Raw genomic sequence first — 20,180 nt, 5'->3', positions numbered from 1 at the left:
TAGTGGGTAAATGCAGCCTTCCCATGATTTGATTTGATCCTAGGGACAGTTAATAAGCTGGACCCTGTTGACCTAAGAGTTCTAGACGGTTCATAGTGTGGGAGCAATTCAGCTATGTATTTTGGGCCTAGGCCATTAAGTGATTTATAGACTAATAACAGTATTTTAAAATCTATTCTATGACACACTGGCAACCAGTGTAAGGACTTAAGAACTGGAGTGATATGATCAGCTTTCTTAGTCTTCGTTAGAACTCTAGCAGCAGCATTCTGAATGAGTTGAAGTTGCCTAAGTTCTTTTTTGGAGAGACCAGAGAAAAGGCTATTGCAGTAGTCTAACCTACTATAGATGAAGGTGTGAATTAGTTTTTCTAGATCCTGTCTGGACATGTATCCCCTAATTCTTGCTATATTTTTAAGATGATAAAAAGCTGATTTTCTGATTGACTTAATGTGGGAGTTAAAGTTGAGATCGGAATCAATAATAACGGCAAGATTTTTGACTTGATCCATAGGCTTCAGGGATCGAGACTCAAGGCGTGCAGTGATTTTAAGCCTTTGTTCTTTGGGGCCAAAGACGATCACCTCTGTTTTGTCTTTGTTTAGCTGTAGGAAATTCTGGCACATCCAGTTATTTATTTGATCAATGCACTGGCACAATGATTCTATGGGGGCATAGTCAGCTGAGGAAAGAGTTATATACAACTGAGTGTCGTCTGCGTAGTTATGATAGGCTACTTTGTTTTTTTGCATAATTAGGCCTAGAGGGAGCATATGAAGGTTGAAGAGAACGAACCCCATAATGGATCCTTGAGGCACCCCACAAGTCATCCTAGTTAGGTCAGATGTGTAATTGCCAATGGAGACAAAGTACTTCCTGTCTTGAAGATAGGACTTGAACCACTGGAGGACCGTACCCGATAGCCCAACCCAGTTTTCCAGTCTGTCCAATAAAATTGAGTGGTCAACAGTGTCAAATGCAGCGCTAAGATCCAGTAGCACTAGAATCGAATTTTTGCCTGAGTCTGTGTTCATTCTGATGTCATTTATGACTTTAGTAAGCGCAGTTTCTGTGCTGTGATGGGGCACACTCTTTCCTCTGAACAGAGCTGTAGGTAGCTTTAGCTAATGAGCACACTCTTTCCAGTCCTCCGGTCCCCCCACTTTGTAAACAGTGTACAGTACCAGTGCAGGAGTCGGAGGCAGCCAGTGTTTGTTTGTCATACTTCCTGTTATGACAAGTCGACATGACCCCACCTCCTCCATAGTTCCACAGAGCTGAGTGTGTTGGTGAGTCAGTGACGTATGCGGGGTGTGTGTGTTTCAGCAACAAAGTATTTTCCTCTGCACTCGTGAGTCAGAGAGAGAGGGAACCCTCCTACCCTCTGACAGTGACTAACCCGCCATTGGTTCGTTCAAGTTCAGTTGAGTGGTGGTTCCCTTACTTACTTTCCGCTCTCTCTCTCTCTCTCTCTGTATATTAGTCAGCCATGGGTAGAGCAGCCATGCAGTCATGCACTCCTCCTCGCTCACAGAAAGCAAAACAGCTGGCTTGTGATCTGTGTCATATCCTGTTCTCTGTAATGGCCTTATTTGATCTCAGCAGAGAGTATGGGGCACATGAGAGGGTTCCCTTCTGTTCCATAGGGGTTTTAGTCTGAGTCAAATCAGAGAGATCTCCCAAAGTTTCATGTAAAAGTGGCTTCTCTGTATCTTGGTTTTCCAAGATCGTAGCGATAAGTACAGTAAGATGGAAGTTGATGACTGTATCAACAGTGTTGGAACTTAGCATCTAGCTCTTTCCATAAGCTGCCATCATTCTAAAGTCAGCACTATCCAGGGTGAGGCAGATAGAAACAGTATTTCTGGGGGGGGGGGGGGGGGGGGTCATCACCTGTGAACCAAGCCCCAACCTCCGGTTCTGAAAAATGACGCCAACGTGCAAGTACTGGCTGGCTCTAAAAGTGAGTCATTCCCCATAAACCCATATATGTTAAAATGCCCAACTTTACAGCAGAACTAAGTTTACAGTCTGGTTAAAAAAGAAAGGAAAATATATAGATAATTTCCCCGCTCATGACAACTGTATGAGGGAGAGGTGAATTTGTATGAATGAATGAATGCATTAATGAATGAATGTTTTTTTTTATGAATGAATATTCTTTTTTATTTTAAAGACAATTTGTCCAGTGCCAACACACTGACACAAAATAATAAACAGTATAAATACAATATATGACTCCAATCAGACCAATCAGACCTACACAAACTTTTTTTTTGCCTAACTATTCAACATAGAGTGAATGAGGGCAAGAAAGAGAAAAAGAAAAAAGAGAGAGAAAAGAAGAACAAGGAGAGAATAAAGACAAGACTGAGACTTGGATGTTAGCGGCTAGACAAGATGATGCAATTTACAATACAAACAACGTGCTAAGAATGCTTAGAAATTTAAACAAATTGAAACCATGTCGGTATGATCTATCTACAGTGCCACTAGAAAGTGGGTTTCATCCTCAACTACACCAAGCTCACAGTAGCCACATAGTCTTCCATCTACTTCTGTTCCAATGTACCGTCCTAGATCGCTGGCTCTTAGATAGATCATATATATACAGTGTTGGGCAAGTTACTGAAAATTGGTAATAAGTTACAGTTACTAGTTACTTCTCTCAAAAAGTAATTTAATTGCTTTAAAGTTACTAGTTACTTCAAAGTAATTAGTTACTAGGGAAAGTAACATTTGCGTTACTTTTAAAAGTCTGCTTCGATTGTTATTAATGCACACATTATGTTAGTGTTGCTGTGCCACAGTGTGGCATTGAACATTCACTTATTGCGGAGGCTTATAGCCTATCAAGGTCATTAGCCTCTGGGGCTCCCCGGACTAGGTCTGAGGATCAGAAACCGGATAATCCATTGAAGTTTTCCGTTATTTTCATGTCCTAAAGTAACTAGTAAGTAGCCCAGTTGAGTTACTAAATTTGAAAAGTAATTAGTTAGATTACTAGTTACTGCAAGAAGTAGTTAAGTTACAGTAACTAGTTACTTAGTAACTAGTTACTCCCAACACTGTATATATATGATATATATTTTCACAATCATCTGTAAGCGGTGCAGCCACTTCTATAAGTGACTGTGTGTTTGAGCACGGGATGTGTGCACCGAGATGTGTGTGGATGAGATGTGTCTGGATGAGATGTGTGTGGACGAGATGTGTGTGGATGAGATGTGTGTGGATGAGATGTGTGTGGATGAGATTTAGCCTAGGCCACTCCCCCAGCTCCTCGGTTGGCACAAACAGAGACACAGGCATAGAGAGAGAGAGAGAGAGAGAGATAGAGAGAGAGAGAGAGAGAAAGCTTGTCTCGTCTCGAGGACGATAGAGGTTCAAAGAGCGGGTAAAACACGCACACATGTACACACGCACGCATGTACACACTCATTCGCGCACGCGCACGCACATGTTAAGAAACAACAATTAATGAAGAATTAATTTCCTCATAGGCGAGACTTTGGCACGCTATGGAGAGAGCATCTCGAAACACGCACATACTGTACACACATGCACACACAGTGTCGGAGAGGGGGATGGAGGAGAAGGGTCTGACCTGCAAACCTGCACCGCTTACTTCAACACCTGGCTGTGAATTTTATATAACTCACCTGTTTATACAGTCTATGACTGCAAGAAGAAGTCAGATTGTATTGAAGTCAATGGGAAAATTACCCCAGTACTCACTTGTTTTATTACCTCAGTAAACACTTTCCTCATTTTGTAAAATATGGTCCGATTTAGAATAAAATAGACAAGAAAGTAGACTATATTTTGGGGCGTGATTGACAGGTTGCCTGTCCAGTGATCACACAGCTCACCAATCACAGACCAATAGCAGGCGACGCTGCAGCTCTGTCTGGCTCAAAAAAAGAAGCAGGGAAAAAGGCAACAGTCAAAATGCTAAACTCGAGGCTTCAAAATGGGAGAGTCCAGAAACCCATGGGTGACGTCACGGTGGCTGTTATACAGTCTATACTATGAACCTCTCATTGTTTGTTTGTTCTTACAGTCTAGTGACTCTATACTATGAACCTCTCATTGTTTGTATGTTCTTACAGTCTAGTCTATACTGTGAACCTCTCATTGTTTGTATGTTCTTACAGTCTAGTGACTCTATACTATGAACCTCTCATTGTTTGTATGTTCTTACAGTCTAGTGACTATATACTATGAACCTCTCAGTGTTTGTATGTTCTTACAAAGCTTGGGAGCATTGATTAACTGTGGGTCAGAAGTGCCAGCTGCTCATCCTGAGAGTTTCCCAAGAGGATGCGAAGCAAAGGTTTTCCCTGCTTTGACATGACACACGTTCAGCAGACATAGTCTTAGTTCATGAGCTCAGTCACGCCTTCTGCTGAACGTCTCCTCACCCCCCTCCAACAACCCTTCCTTTTAACCTCCTCCTTCCCTTCTCCACCCACTCCAATTAGGATTAGGTTTCAAACATGCCTTTGGTGCATCCCGCACCAAGTCCCCAACCATATGGCGGCCACAATTGCAGCTTTGTTCTCTGTAAATATTGTCTGCCTTTGATTGTAGCCCCCAAGTCAGCGGAGGGAGATGGACTGAAAACCAAAACCCCTTTTATTCTCTTATTTATGACCCCCACTTGACAGCGGCTGCCATGTGGAATATGTACACGGGCTCAATGAACGTTGTAAAGTTACAAAACAGCTTCCCCTGGAGAGTATCTACGCATGAATGTGTCCAATTGACTTTGCCAGAGCCCTTTCATGAATGGACGGGGGGTGGTTGGTTTGGGGGGTTTAGGGTAGTAGAGAAGTGCATAGAGTTGAGTCGACCTGAATGAAACCATGTGTATCCCAGCTGTCTGCAGCAACAGACCATCCTGCTCCAGTTCAAACTCTACGCTCAAAGTGCTTCCTCATGCTGCTAAAACGTCGTAGCTATGAAACCATGTTCACCAGATCATTACGTTTAGAACTGTCTATGGGTTATAAATGTCACTGGCGCCCCATCTGTGTCTGTGCATGTGTGTGCGTGTGTGTGTGTGTGTGTGTGTGTGTGTGTGTGTGTGTGTGCATGAAATAGGAATTTCATGCAAGCTCCTTTGCTCATCTGTTGCAGGAGTCGGACGGCCAGGGTTGTCCGTTCTGTCGTTGTGAGATCAAAGGCACAGAGCCCATCATCGTAGACCCCTTTGACCCACGGAATGAGGGCGCCAAGTGCTTCTTCCTGGACCAGCTCAGCTTCCCCATGCTGGAGCTGGATGAGGACGAAGACAGAGAAGACTGCCTGGTCATGAATGGCCTGGCTAACATCAGGAAGGTAACTGCCTATACTGTAGCAGCTTATATGTGTGAAACAGGAGTGCCCTTGCCCCTGTGATGATAAAGGTCTTGGATGTGCTATCTAAACATAGCGAAAATATCAAAACGCACGGTCGCCAACTCAATCCACACAATCCATATTAGAAAAGCGAGCCGTTTGGACTTTTGTAACTTTGTGACATCACAAAGTTTCGCCCATTATCATTTTTGTAATAAATATTAGGGCAAAATATTATTGTCGCTTTTGTTTGTTTGTTTGTTTGTCCCCCCCCCCCACCTCCCCCTCTTGAAATGGTTAGCCAATCATAAGGCTCGTTAATATTAATGAGCCTAAAAGATACAGCGACAGCAACAGCCTGTTCTTGGTAACGATCAGAGAGATGCTGGAAAATGAACATGTAAAAATGGATTGAGAGTGTTTTTGGTACATGACACCACCACACACGCAGCTTTGAATGATTATAATATTAATTGATTGGATTTATATAGCGCCTGTCTAGACACTCAAAGCACTTCACATATCAGGTGAGGGAGGGGGAGAGAACTCAACTCATCCACCTGATGCACAGCAGCCAGTTTGTGACACAACGCTCACCACACATCAGAGAGTTGAGGACTGAATGAGCCAATTAAGTAACGAGGGATGATTAGGAGGCCATGATTGAAGGAAGGCCTGTTTGGGAGTTTAGCCAGGGCACCGGGGTGACACCCCACAGGGCACCGGGGTGACACCCCTACTCTTGCGAAAGAGTGCCGATGGGATCTTTTAATGAGAGTCAGGACCTCGGTTTAATGTCTCATCCGAAGGACGGTGCTCACTCACAGGACAGAGTCCCTTTCTCTGCCCTGGGCATTGGGGAGATTATTCATCAGACCAGAGGGGAAGAGCACCTCCTACTGGTCCTCCAACACCACTTCCAGCACCAGTCTTCCATCCAAGGAGTATCCTAGGCCAGACCAGCTTAGCTTCCCCAGGAAAGCCAGTAATGTAATGCAGGAGCCACTGGTGCTGACAATGAATGGACATCAAGACACAAAATAAAACACTGGAAAGTGGAGAATATGGGACCTATAATGGGTATTTTCGATTGCGTAAAAGGCACCTTGGAAATGCAACTTGCTTTGGATGCTTGTTTGGAGTTGGAGTTGGGATTGATAGTAGATAGACCATTGGCGGAGTATCAGGTTACCACTAGGCCACTTTTGAGATCTGAAACATCATCATGCTGCACAGTGCACTTTAATAACTTTTATTAAATTAAAGAAAATACTAATTTCCACCAGGCCAGCACTTCTTTGCAATTTGCCATATTTGTTGACTAAAGCTAGTGTTACATGGACCAGCACTGTTAAATGCCCCAATAACTAATATATATTTTGCCACCTTGTATACCACCCATATCCTTCACCCAAAATTGTAAATGAGTTATTCTGTCCTTGCTTGTTATTTTCCAGCAATGGTCCCTGCATGATCCAGTTTCCTTAAAAAGGACTTTAAATGACTTTTTCTCAGCCACCTCCAGCTTATGAGGAGCTCTCAGGAAGATGTTCTTATCAGAGGAAATGGGAAGCTGTTACAGTCTGCAGCTTTAAACCTTTCAGCCCTATTTATTGAAAATGTCATTTCAAAGCGTTTAAGATGACGGTCGGCTGCAGGAGATGTCGACTGAAAACACCTTCCACTTGTTCTTTTTATGCAGACTACATACTGTAGTTTAAATCAATAATCCTGTGCTTTCTTTGAAAATGTCCTCGCCAATTTCTCTCTTTGTCACTTCAAAGGGTTTGTAGAGACCTACAGTATAGGCATGCAGGACAAGATGATAGCTACAGTATACCTACAGTTTATCCTATATCTTATTTAGCATGGGATTGTGTTCTTCAATAAACAAATTCATGTCAAGAAGAGACATTTCTCCTCTATACCTGTGCGCTATCATATTCCGTCATTTCGAGATGTCTCTTTATTGATCAGTATCTAATAAATAGAAAGTAATGGACGTCTTATTGTGAAAATATAAATACAGTAAATTTGAGTCAAGCTATAAATCTTAGCTGTGTTTTCACACAAATCTCATCTTCTTCTATGCAAATTAATTCAGGTGACATCACATGGCAGGAGAACATGCTTCTGGCTTCTTCATCTGTTAGATTGCATGGACTGTTGTTGTCATGCAGTTGTTATGGCAATGTGACATAGTGACATGTGACATTTGGGGCGGCTTTAGCTCAGGAGGTAGAGCGGGTCGGCCAATGATGCAAGGGTTGGCGGTTCGATCCCCGCTCCCTCCCAGCTGCTGTCGTTGTGTCCTTGGGCAAGACACTTAACCCTCCTTGCTCCCAATGGTGTGTAGGCACCCTGCGTGGCAGCCTGCCGCCATCGGTGTATGAATGGGTGAATGTAGACTATCTACTCATTGTAAAGCGCTTTGGATAAAAGCGCTATATAAATGCAGACCATTTTACCATTTACCATTTACATAGGACAACACAGACAGCTGATCAAGGTCTCTAAGTCATTTCCATGAATGCACCATGGGAGTGTGTGGAATCTGTACAAGTTACTATCATAAAGGGAAATGAGTACAATTATTTCTGCCACATGATAAAATGTGTATTTTTTGATTGTAGCCTTTGTACAAAATGACCAAGTATCTGAGGAGGGTTTATAGGATTGTTGGTCAATTAAGAAGACTCAACAACCAAGCAGTAATCAGTGTTGTGTGAACGTGCTAATAGAGCGCCGCTCACTGAGCAAGCTCATTATTTGCAGGAACGGTGAGCTGAGCGCACCGTGTTATTTGATTTTGTTCATATCACCCAGCCCTAGACGTTTCTGTTGTGACTTTACTGTTAATGTCTGCATCAAGGGGAGGGGGGAGGGTTGAGTTCTTCCTACTGGTTGAGGTCATAGATTACTTAATGCCCCTTTAAGAAACGTCATGCTGTTCCCTTCCCTCAGCACTGTGCCGAGCGTCAGAACTCGCCCATGGTGTCTCCCAGCTCGTCCCCCGTCAGCCAGCGCAGGAAAGCCCACGCAGGAGACCCAAGCCTCTGCCTCCAGCACCTCAGCCTTCCCCCCGTCCCACCCCGGCTTGACCTCATCCAGAAGGGCGCCATCCGCTCCCCATCCGCCAGCCCCACCGGCTCCCCGAAGGTCAGTCTTTCTTTCTTTACAGGGTTTTTCCTCCTCCATTTTCAAAAACAATCCTGTCCACACCAACAGTGTTTTAGCGCTATTTTCAACACTATTATTTCCTATGGCAGGGTGTGGATTCCATGCTCATGCAAAGAGTGGAAAATAGTTGAACTTGAGCGGATTTTTTCACGTGCAGTATTGTATTGTATTATTTTGTATTGTAGTGTCGTTTGCTAAGACCTCAGGACCACAATGGTAATAAGTTTACCGACTTTATTGTGATATCCTAGATTAGTTATTTTATACTGTATGCCTGTTGGTGTATTTTTTAAATTTTGTTGAATAAATTAATTCATTCATTCATAAGATCCACGCTCACTTCTCACAAGAGCACAGTCAGCGCTGCTTTGGTTGCCTGGCAACAAACGGATTGCTCCGCTTCGTTTCCGCCTTCTCTTTTTTTTCAAAAGCGAGCCAGATCGCAGATTTCAAGCAGATGAGTAATTGAAATACAGCGAGGTTGACTTATAAACACATAATTAAACCTAACCGTACCAATCACATGTAAGGTAGTAGGCTCGTAGGTTCCTAAAACATGCTCAATCATCATCATCATCCTATAATAAGAATGAGAAGTGTCCGTGTGCGTGCGTGCGTGCGTGCGTGCGTGCGTGCGTGCATGCGTGCGTGCGTGTGTGTGTGAGTGAGTGACCAGAATTTTATCCGGCCACAGCTATGCCGTGCGGTTGGGCTGAAACTTTCAGGAAGTGGAAAGAGCACCCCTGCGGGTGACCTGACGGAGCCGGATTTTTTAATTAGGTGATTGACCTAATTACCTATGATGTGATGTCATCCTTCCTGGCTGAGGCTATATAAGTTCAGTGATGATGTCATCAGTGATGCCATCCGTGATGATGTCATCAGTGATGTCATCCTTCCTAGGTGAGGCTATTTCAGGCCACTGCGACGTGCAGTGGGCGAGCTGCAGCCCTCAGTCATAAGACTGATGATGTCATCAGAGCAAAATCATCTTATGCAAGCCTAGGTATCGAGCGCACATAGTGCCTGAGATGGCTAGTATACAAATAAAATGGCAATTGCAAATTGAGGTTATGATGTCAGCGTCTTAAAAAAAAACTCAATTTCACCTCTCCACACGCATACAGGATAACAGTTTTGAAAAATCTCCACCTTGGGCGGAGTTTGACCTAAAACGGCATTTGCATGTGGATGAAAGGCTAAAATGCATAGAAAAAGCTGTTTCCAGAAATACCTGTGTACGTGTCGACAAGGTTAGTTAGATTAAGTTCCTCAGGCAGTGTTACGGATTCCTGTAATAATAATCTACATTTCATATTTGTCCTTTTCTCTTCTACCTCCCCAGTCTTCACCTGGCATGTCTAGGAAGCAGGACAAGCCTCTCCCAGCCCCCCCACCACCCCAGAGGGACCCACCCCCACCGCCTCCCCCTGAACGTCCTCCCCCCATCCCCCCAGAGACACGCCACTCCTGGCTCCCCAACTCCTCTTCCTCGTCCTCCTCCATCTCGTCCTCTACCAGCGCGCCGTCGGAACCCCCCGAAACACGGTGTCTCAAAGACAGCCACTTGGCACCTGATGCCCACAGGACTGGGGTCGAGCACCCATCCCAACTGGGACCTACCTGCCCTTCTCACCTGAACGGGAGACCCCTCAGTTGTCCGTCTGGGGGTTTTGGGAGGTTGCATCACAGAATGGAGGGAACAGGCAATTCGGAGGGAACAGGCAACTCCAAGGTAGGATTCAGATTTTACACATTTAAAGTAGGGTTGTGCGATGTCACCCAAATAGCCATCATGATGGTTCCACAGTGAAACATCGTGATGGACGATGGCATCGTCGTTGACGGGGGGAGGGGTGCTTAATTAATGATTTATGAAGCGTTGCGGTGCCGTTTTGTTGCGCCGGCGCCGCTGCAATGCACGTTCACGACAACAGGACAGCTGAGCTCTACGTCATGTCACAGATCCTGACCAACAGGGCAGAATTACTGGCGGCTAACGTTAGGTTTGTGTGGGCTCAGTTTTGAACCTAACATTACGTTAAGGAGAGATAGAAACACAGCAGCAGGCAGCATGGAGTGTCTTCATGAAAACAGGCGGGTCCGTTGAATCCACAGTTGAAGGCTTATAACATTATTCACATTGGGTTGAAAACAGGAAAGAACGTGAAGTTTCTTCTTTATCTCAACATTTTCACAACACAACCGACTTCTGCTATATCCTCCCCCTCCTCCTCTCCGCTCTACCGCTTGTCTGAACTGGGGATAGGGTACACTTGTTTAATGGCGGGGGCCAAAGTCGATTTTTCGTCCCCCCCGCCCCCAAAATAAATAAATACAAAATATAGCCGCAAGCGGCGAAGGCAGGGGTTCAAGCCTTGCGCAGATGACAAAACTTCTGATTTTGACTAGGACATCCTCCTTGATATATCTGACAAGTTTCGCGATCATTGGACAAACAGGTGCGGAGTTACGGCCTTTTCTATGTTAGGCCACGCCCATTTCTGGTGTTTATGGCGCCCCCTTTTGGTCAGATTGCACAAAGTTTGACAACCATGGTCTGTGATGATCTCCGAAGACCTCCTGCAAAATTTGTTAATCGGTCATGAAGGTATGACAATTTAGCTGAGAGGCCACACCCTCTCACAACTTTAACAATTAATATCTCCGAAACTAAAGTAGATTTCAAAAATCCAAAAATCACGATTGTAGAGCTTGGTCCATAGATGCTTCTTAGAGATTTCGGTGGAAATCGGTCAAACGGTCTAGGAGGAGATGTCAAAAATGTGTTTTCCAAACTTTTCAAAATATCTCAAAAAATTTCCAGACCGACCTTGAGGGTCCTTGAGGCAAATTTGTAGAGCAGGTTCACCTGAACATGTAAAAAAAAAAGTTTGAAAATCGGACAAAGGGCGTGGAAGTTATGGCCTTTAATGTAAAACATCACATCACAGACACACTCTGCATCTAGAAAAAGGAAAGTTCCAAGAAGAAATATGGGCAACAAGCTGAAACCCACATGATGGGAAAAACAAGAATATCCGAGTGGAAAATATGTGGAAGTTGAGAGAAATGCTGCATTCCTCACACCACTGTCCAATGCTGAAAAGCACATTCAATGAAAAAAATGACCATTCCAAAACTAATCATAGATATCTATCTATTTCGCTAGCTAGCTGTCAAGCTAACCTTTATTTAGCTATGCCCCATTGAAATCGAGGATTTCCTTTACAGGGGAAACCAGGCTGAGACACAGCACATTATGAGCTTAGAGCACGCCTTTGATATTTCATTAAACATCAGACTCTCTAGGTCAATCTGGTCCCTAACCACCACCACTCCATTGTTGAAAGACGTCAAATCAACATTTACGGCAAGCATGGGTGGGGCTGACAATGAATGGCACCTGAAATATGTTAACCCTTTCCTACCTACTTTATACTCACTTTGTCAGTAGGGAGACAACTGTGAAACTTGAAGCCTCTCTGAAAGACTGATAAGAAATGTGAACTACAGTATTGGACTTGTTCTGTGCTGTTTGTATGATATTACTATTGATTGTCATCTGTGTTTGCAATGTTCACGTCCAGAGAGACTGCTACATGCGTACATACGTAGCAAAGAAACAGACAAAACAAAATGCATTGCCTTACATATTGTGGAAATATGCTACTATTAAAAGGTCACAGAAAGGAATTGATCCAGGACAGCACTCCAATAACTTTTTCAATTTTTATTGCCTTTGTGGCTGAGTGTTGCTGTAATATAGACAGTTTAAGACCATTTCTACTACATTTCTAGCGTTTCTAGAGCTACTGGGTGCTGCTGGTCACATGGACATGGTGTCATTCTTAAAGAGACAGGCACAGCTGAAAATAAGAAATATATAAATAATAATTAAATAAACAATTTTCGACTTTCAATAATAAAAGTTGATCTTGACAATAAAAATGAGTATTCGAAAATTTGAAATTGGTTGCCCATCCCTACTAAGAACAGATGCAGACTGTATGTGATGCTATGAACAGATGCAGACTGTATGTGATGCTATGAACAGATGCAGAGAGTGTCTGTGATGCTATGAACAGATGCAGAGAGTGTCTGTGATGCTATGAACAGATGCAGAGAGTGTCTGTGATGCTATGAACAGATGCAGACTGTATGTGATGCTATGAACAGATGCAGAGAGTGTCTGTGATGCTATGAACAGATGCAGAGAGTGTCTGTGATGCTATGAACAGATGCAGAGAGTGTCTGTGATGCTATGAACAGATGCAGAGAGTGTCTGTGATGCTATGAACAGATGCAGACTGTATGTGATGCTATGAACAGATGCAGAGAGTGTCTGTGATGCTATGAACAGATGCAGACTGTATGTGATGCTATGAACAGATGCAGACTGTATGTGATGCTATGAACAGATGCAGACTGTATGTGATGCTATGAACAGATGCAGAGAGTGTCTGTGATGCTATGAACAGATGCAGAGAGTGTCTGTGATGCTATGAACAGATGCAGAGAGTGTCTGTGATGCTATGAACAGATGCAGACTGTATGTGATGCTATGAACAGATGCAGAGAGTGTCTGTGATGCTATGAACAGATGCAGACTGTATGTGATGCTATGAACAGATGCAGAGAGTGTCTGTGATGCTATGAACAGATGCAGAGAGTGTCTGTGATGCTATGAACAGATGCAGAGAGTGTCTGTGATGCTATGAACAGATGCAGACTGTATGTGATGCTATGAACAGATGCAGACTGTGTGATGCTATGAACAGATGCAGAGAGTGTCTGTGATGCTATGAACAGATGCAGAGAGTGTCTGTGATGCTATGAACAGATGCAGAGAGTGTCTGTGATGCTATGAACAGATGCAGAGAGTGTCTGTGATGCTATGAACAGATGCAGAGAGTGTCTGTGATGCTATGAACAGATGCAGAGAGTGTATGTGATGCTATGAACAGATGCAGAGAGTGTCTGTGATGCTATGAACAGATGCAGACTGTATGTGATGCTATGAACAGATGCAGACTGTATGTGATGCTATGAACAGATGCAGAGAGTGTCTGTGATGCTATGAACAGATGCAGACTGTATGTGATGCTATGAACAGATGCAGAGAGTGTCTGTGATGCTATGAACAGATGCAGAGAGTGTCTGTGATGCTATGAACAGATGCAGAGAGTGTCTGTGATGTGCTAACAACTCAATTGGAGACATTTCATTCTAGTGAAGCAATGACCTGAAGCCTTTTCCATCCTTCCAATGAAACTCAAGTCCCGGCTGCCGCTTTGAAACTTCTGACGACGGTCAGAAGTATTTTAAAACTTGAAAGGTCATGATAAGAATCTCAATGCAAGGTTTCACAAAGCAGGGCTACAAGAAGGCCATTTCTAAATATTATATATATGTTATGTTATGTTATGTTATGTTATGTTATGTTATGTTATGTTATGTTATGTTATGTTATGTTATGTTATACTGTATATGTTTCTAAAGGACTATGAACTTCAAGTGCAACTTTACAATAAAGGGCAATAAAATAGTCCACAGTACACAGTAAATAAACTCAAGACTTTGAAGCCCCAATCACAATTCATAACCACTGATGCCATTGTGTCTCTTCTTCTTCCACGATTGATGGTTATAGTGCAGGTGATTGGGATTCACCCTGTGCTGTATTTCTGTATGTATGTTGTATGTATGATGCATTGTTGTTGCCTATGTACTGTATCATGTTGGACTACTGACTGCAAAGCAAATTGCCCCTCCGGGACATGAAAGTGTTTTGAACCTTGAATCATTATCATTATAATAATCATTGATTATATATATAATCATTATACGATACGATACAAAATACTTTATTAATCCCCCAGGGGGAAACTGAGTGGCACCATACAGTACATACTGTATAGGAGAGACAACAGGCCATACTGTAGAAAAAGCTATACACAAACTAGAACGACGGCACCGTGGATATATGCCTCAACAAGTGAGCAGTCCACATCCATGTCTGTCCAGACTTTGACATTTGAGCCAAAAATTCCCATCAAGGTGTTACTGAGATATGGCGTTACCGAGCTTGAAAATGGCATTCGTGAGGTCACAGTGACCTTGACCTTTGACCACCAAAATGTAATCAGTTCATCCTTGAGTCCAAGTGGACGTTTGAGGCAAATTAGATGAAATTACGTCAAGGCGTTCCTGAGATATCACGTTAACGAGCATGAAACGAGCGGTCGTGATCTCACAGTAACCTTGAACTTTGACCACCAAAATCGAATTAGTTCATCCTTGAGTCTAAGTGGACATTTGAGGGAAATTCGAAGACATTCCGTTAGGTTAGGTTAAGTTTATTTGATATGGACATCACAGAGCATTGGAGATGTAACATACATCATGCGCAACAACCAGATACACAAGTGTTAAGTGTTTATAGCGGAATGCTAATTTTCAACACCTGTCCACAGGCGACTCCTACACCAAAACACACCCCAGAGGACATACCCAAAAAGAAACATAATCAAATATAAAACCACAAGAGTAAAGCTATACATACAAATGTATTGACTAGAAAGTCACTAAAATACACCCCAGAGGACATACCCGAAAGGAAACATAATCAAATATAAAACCACATGAGCAAAGCTATACAAATATTCAAGGATGTACATACAATACAGTACACACAATGTACACACGATGTACACACAATACAGACATAATACAGACATAATACACAGAGTAGCACCAGAGGTCTGCAAGGGTATTACGTGGTGTGAGAACACAGTTGTTTCTCTTTAAATCGTGTTCTGTTTTCAGCTTAGTAGGTAGACTGTTCCATAGTTTTGCTCCTTTAACAGAGAAAACTGATTGTCCAAACGAGGTTTTACAAATCGGGACATGACAGTCTCCATTTGTAGAAGCCTGTGTGTTAATTCTACTGGTCTGCTGGTGTCTTACAACGTAATCATTAAGAGAGGAAGGAGCGTGGCCATGCAGACATTTAAAAAATAAGCTTTAGGTTTGAATATCTTATGAAACTTTCAAAGCTGAGCATGTTGTGTTTCCCCAAGATGCGACAATGGTAAAGGCGTAAAGGCGTTCCTGAGATATCGCGTTAACGAGCTTGAAAATGGCGTTGATTAGGTCACAGTGACCTTAACCATTGTCCTTTGACCACCAAAATCTAATCAGTTCATCCTTGAGTCCAAGTGGACGTTTGAGGCAAATTTGATGAAATTCCGTCAGGGCGTTCCTCAGATATCGCTTTAACGAACAACGGACGGACGGACAACCCAAATCCATAATGCCTCCGGCCCGGCTATCACCAGCAGAGGCATAATTACATATCTCAAGCACAGAATAAGGGGAGAGCACAGCCCCCATATAATATCAAGGCTATACATAATCATGGATACCAACATTTACAACAGTCCTCGATACATCAACATTAATACAATTACAGACTATAAAGCAAAATCAAATTCGGCGTTAAATGATCCTATATTGGGTGAGGATCTCAACAACTTTTTTGCTCGGTTTGAGGATAGCATCAGCCCAGCTGACATCAACTCCTTGCAGGAGGCTATTGCTCCAGCGTTAGCTCTAGCCAAGGAAGGTAAACCACCCACCTTCACGGTGCATGATGTGAGGCTAATATTGAAAGGTGTAAACAGCAGAAAGGCTGCTGGCCCAGATAACATCCCGGGCCGGGTGATCAAAGCCTGCGCTGACCAACTAGCGCCAGTAGTACACTCCATCTGGAAGGCCTCGCTAGAGCAAGGTGATCTCCCCCGTATCTGGAAAGAGTCCATCATTGGATCCCTATAGCTAAAAACAACAAACCTAGCTGCCTGAATGACTACCGGCCGGTAGCACTAACACCTATACTCATGAAGTGCTTTGAGAAGCTGGTCAAGAACATGATACTGAAACAACTGCCGGACTCCTTTGACCCCACCCAATTTGCCTACAAGAAGAACAGATGCCCTGAGGATGCAATCTCCCACCTGCTCCATGCCACAAATTTACATCTGGACGCTGGGAAGGGGAACTATACGAGGTGGCTGTGCGTAGACTTTAGCTCCGCCTTTAATACTATCATACCTCAGAGGCTCATCATGAAGCTCAGGGACCTGGGGATCACTCCATCTCTCCCCCCCTGGTACCTCAATTTCCTGACAGATAGGCCACAGAGGGTAAGGTGGGCGATAACAACACCACAGACCCTCGGATCCTGAACATCGGTGCTCCCCAGGGCTGTGGATTGAGCCCGTTGTTCTACCCCCTCTATTCATAGCTTTCAAGGGGCGTTACGTGCTGCCGGGAACGCCCACCTGGCGGTCAAAAAAACAACTTGTTCATTCCGTTGCCTGCGAGTCAGTCGACTCACGCTGTTTGGCTTTTTTTTCTACCATCAAAGTACACACGTCTTTGCTCTTTGCGGCCAACATTTCATCAAAGGTAAGCTCAAGTAACGTTACAATAATGATTAATACCCCGTTAACGTTACTTGAGCTTACCTTTGATGAAATGTTGGCCGCAAAGAGCAAAGACGTGTGTACTTTGATGGTAGAAAAAAAAGCTATTTGCATTTCCCCTGCCCAGCGACTGAACCACTCGCACAAATCCACAACCTCCTCCTTTCTTTCTCCGACGGGATTCTGTGAAAGCACAAGCCAGGCGTGTCTCCTCGTCGGTTTAGTGCAACCGATAGCACAACAGGTAGGCTATCGGCACTTTGGCTGAACAAACACTACACAGCGTGAGAAACTAGTCGACACGGCTGGCAAGTTGTTTTTTTGACCGCCAGGTGGGCGTTCCCGGCAGCACGTAACGCCCCTTGAAAGCTATGAATACCCATGACTGTAAGGCTTAACACCCCTCCACCATCATTGGTAAATTGGCACATGACACCGTGGTGGTAGGGCTTTGCTAAGGTATTTGTGCTTGTATGAGTTTGGACAGACATGGATGTAGACGGCTCACTTGTTGGCGGAGGCATACAACCGCCATGCAGTATTTCTACTTAATTATCGTCTGTGAGCTTCTGTAAAGCCTGCTAGTTCTCTCTCCTTATGCAAATTCTCAGTGTTGTAACAGTAACGAAGCTTGATCCATGTCTCAAACTCGGCCATGTTGGATCCTTGAATTTAAGGGAATTGGGCCTGGAAAGTCCTTGAAAAGTCCTTGAATTGTATGTTTGAGAAGGTGTGGGAACCCTGAAAGACAGCATGGCAGAGATATGCATGTTTCTATTATTTCCTGCTTATAGACATTCACTGGGGAGATGTTTTTATGCCTCCGCCGGCGATAGCCAGGCCGGAGGCATTATGGATCCGGGTTGTCCGTCCGTACGTACGTACGGCTGTCCGTCCGTCCGTACGATGTTTGTTAACGCGATATCTGAGGAACGCCTGGACGGAATTTCATCAGATTCGCCTTAAACATTCACTTAGGCTCAAGGATGATCTGATTAGATTTTGGTGGTCAAAGGTCAAAGGTCAAGGTCACTGTGACCTCTCGAACGCCATTTTCAAGCTTGTTAACGCGATATCTGAGGAACGCTTGGACGGAATTTCATCAGATTCGCCTTAAACATTCACTTAGGCTCAAGGATGATCTGATTAGATTTTGGTGGTCAAAGGTCAAAGGTCAAGGTCACTGTGACCTCTCGAACGCCATTTTCAAGCTTGTTAACGCGATATCTGAGGAACGCTTGGACGGAATTTCATCAGATTCGCCTTAAACATTCACTTAGGCTCAAGGATGATCTGATTAGATTTTGGTGGTCAAAGGTCAAAGGTCAAGGTCACTGTGACCTCTCGAACGCCATTTTCAAGCTTGTTAACGCGATATCTCAGGAATGCCTTGACGGAATTTAATCAAACTTGTCTCAAACATCGACTTGGACTCAAGGATGAACTGATTAGATTTTGGTGGTCAAAGGTCAAGGTCACTGTGACCTCTTGAACGCCATTTTCAAGCTTGTTAACGCGATATCTCAGGAATGCCTTGACGGAATTTAATCAAACTTGTCTCAAACATCGACTTGGACTCAAGGATGAACTGATTACATTTTGGTGGTCAAAAGTCAAAGTTCAAGGTCACTGTGACCTCTCAAACGCCATTTCCAGCTTGTTAACGCGATATCTCACGAATGCCTTGACGGAATTTCATTAAATTTGCCTCAAACATCGCCTTAGACTCAAGGATGATCTGATTAGATTTTGGTGGTCAAAGGTCAAAGGTCAAGGTGAGCTCTCGAGCGCCATTTTCAAGCTTGTTAACGCGATATCTCAGGAATGCCTTGACGGAATTTAATCAAACTTGTCTCAAACATCGACTTGGACTCAAGGATGAACTGATTACATTTTGGTGGTCAAAGTTCAAGGTCACTGTGACCTCTCACACACCCAATTTCCAAGCTCTGTAACGCAACATCACCGGAGCGCCTTGACGGAATCTCTTCCAATTTGCCTCAAATGGCGATTTGGACTCCAGAATGAACTCATGACGGAGGCATAAGTCCGCGTTGCGGTCGTTCTAGTTTATTGATTGAATCACTGGTGCATCATACCATACCACCATACGCTTTACAAGACTGTCAGAGAGACGGAATAAATAGGAAGAATAAAAGCCTGCTCTGACAGTGGCCATGTCCATAAAGCATGCTGCCCCTCAGGGCTAATCCAATATGCAGCTCCGCCCCTCCTCCCAATGAGGAAATAGACCCTTAAATGCTCTTTATTTTGTTGAAGTCTGTCACACTCGCACATCATTTTAGAGTGATAATCTTTGCTGCATAAAGAAATCATCCATAACTGATGTGACTTTACAACTCCATTTGACCGCACCATTCAAATTCAGCCCACACAAACCCTTCAGGGACAGCCCCAATTTTACATGTGCTGAACGGAGGATAACGCCTAGCCCTAGTGCCTGCATATTTTGTGCAGTCTCCCTACTTTATCATTTATAAGCCTAGCGTGCACTCGCGTGCGCTTACACATACACACGCACACACACACACACACACACACACACACACACACACACACGCACGCACACACACACAGAGCACAACACTCTCCAGCGAATCTCTTTGATTGTATATTCAGATAAGGAGAAACCTTGAGTCGCCAGTGGAGAGCCGCCTTGTCACTTTTGCTAATATCCATTCAGCTGTGGTGCATTTGCATATTTGCCACTTCCTCCTTATGTCTTCCTTATGGAGCAACATTCAGGTCAAAGACAGGGTGCAGCTGCTCGTACCATAAAGCAGAGCTAAAAGATAGGGATGGGACACTATGCTAATCTAATCTCACTCACGACACGAGTCGATGTGCGGTGAACAAAAGTGAATGACAACAAAGGGGGACTGCAGTGTTTCTTTCTAAGCCACAGATCTTTGTAACAATGCCATTGGCCGGCTAGAATGGAAACAACCATTTTAAAAGGTCTTTACAAAGCGCAATTAATATAATTTAGACGGAGAGCTTGTGAAACTGTGATGGTCAAGCATCTCGTTTGTGATTACAGCAGCAGAATAAAATGTGTAACTAATATCATCATACATTTTTCTGCCCCTCGATGCGTATTGCCACATTTTAGGATCGGAATACAGTATATTGAATTTTGATATATTG

General features: G+C 43.7%; 1 protein-coding gene across 1 annotated transcript in view; it reads left to right on the top strand.

Moving 5' to 3' along the window:
• cblb (Cbl proto-oncogene B, E3 ubiquitin protein ligase) overlaps positions 1-20,180 on the top strand; it is a gene marked incomplete at its 3' end in the record, with an annotated part of 107,095 nt that overhangs the window by 68,255 nt on the left and 18,660 nt on the right. Inside the window, exons 10-12 of the mRNA XM_083646792.1 lie at positions 5,143-5,343; positions 8,308-8,502; positions 9,869-10,258. Coding sequence (XP_083502918.1) covers positions 5,143-5,343; positions 8,308-8,502; positions 9,869-10,258 — 786 coding nt within the window. The remainder of the gene's footprint in view (positions 1-5,142; positions 5,344-8,307; positions 8,503-9,868; positions 10,259-20,180) is intronic.

Source organism: Poromitra crassiceps, assembly GCF_964638095.1.
Source record: "Poromitra crassiceps genome assembly, chromosome: 1".
Taxonomy (NCBI): Eukaryota; Metazoa; Chordata; class Actinopteri; order Beryciformes; family Melamphaidae; genus Poromitra; species Poromitra crassiceps.
Note: the sequence above shows the minus strand (reverse complement) of the source record. Positions and strands in the feature narration are given on the sequence as shown.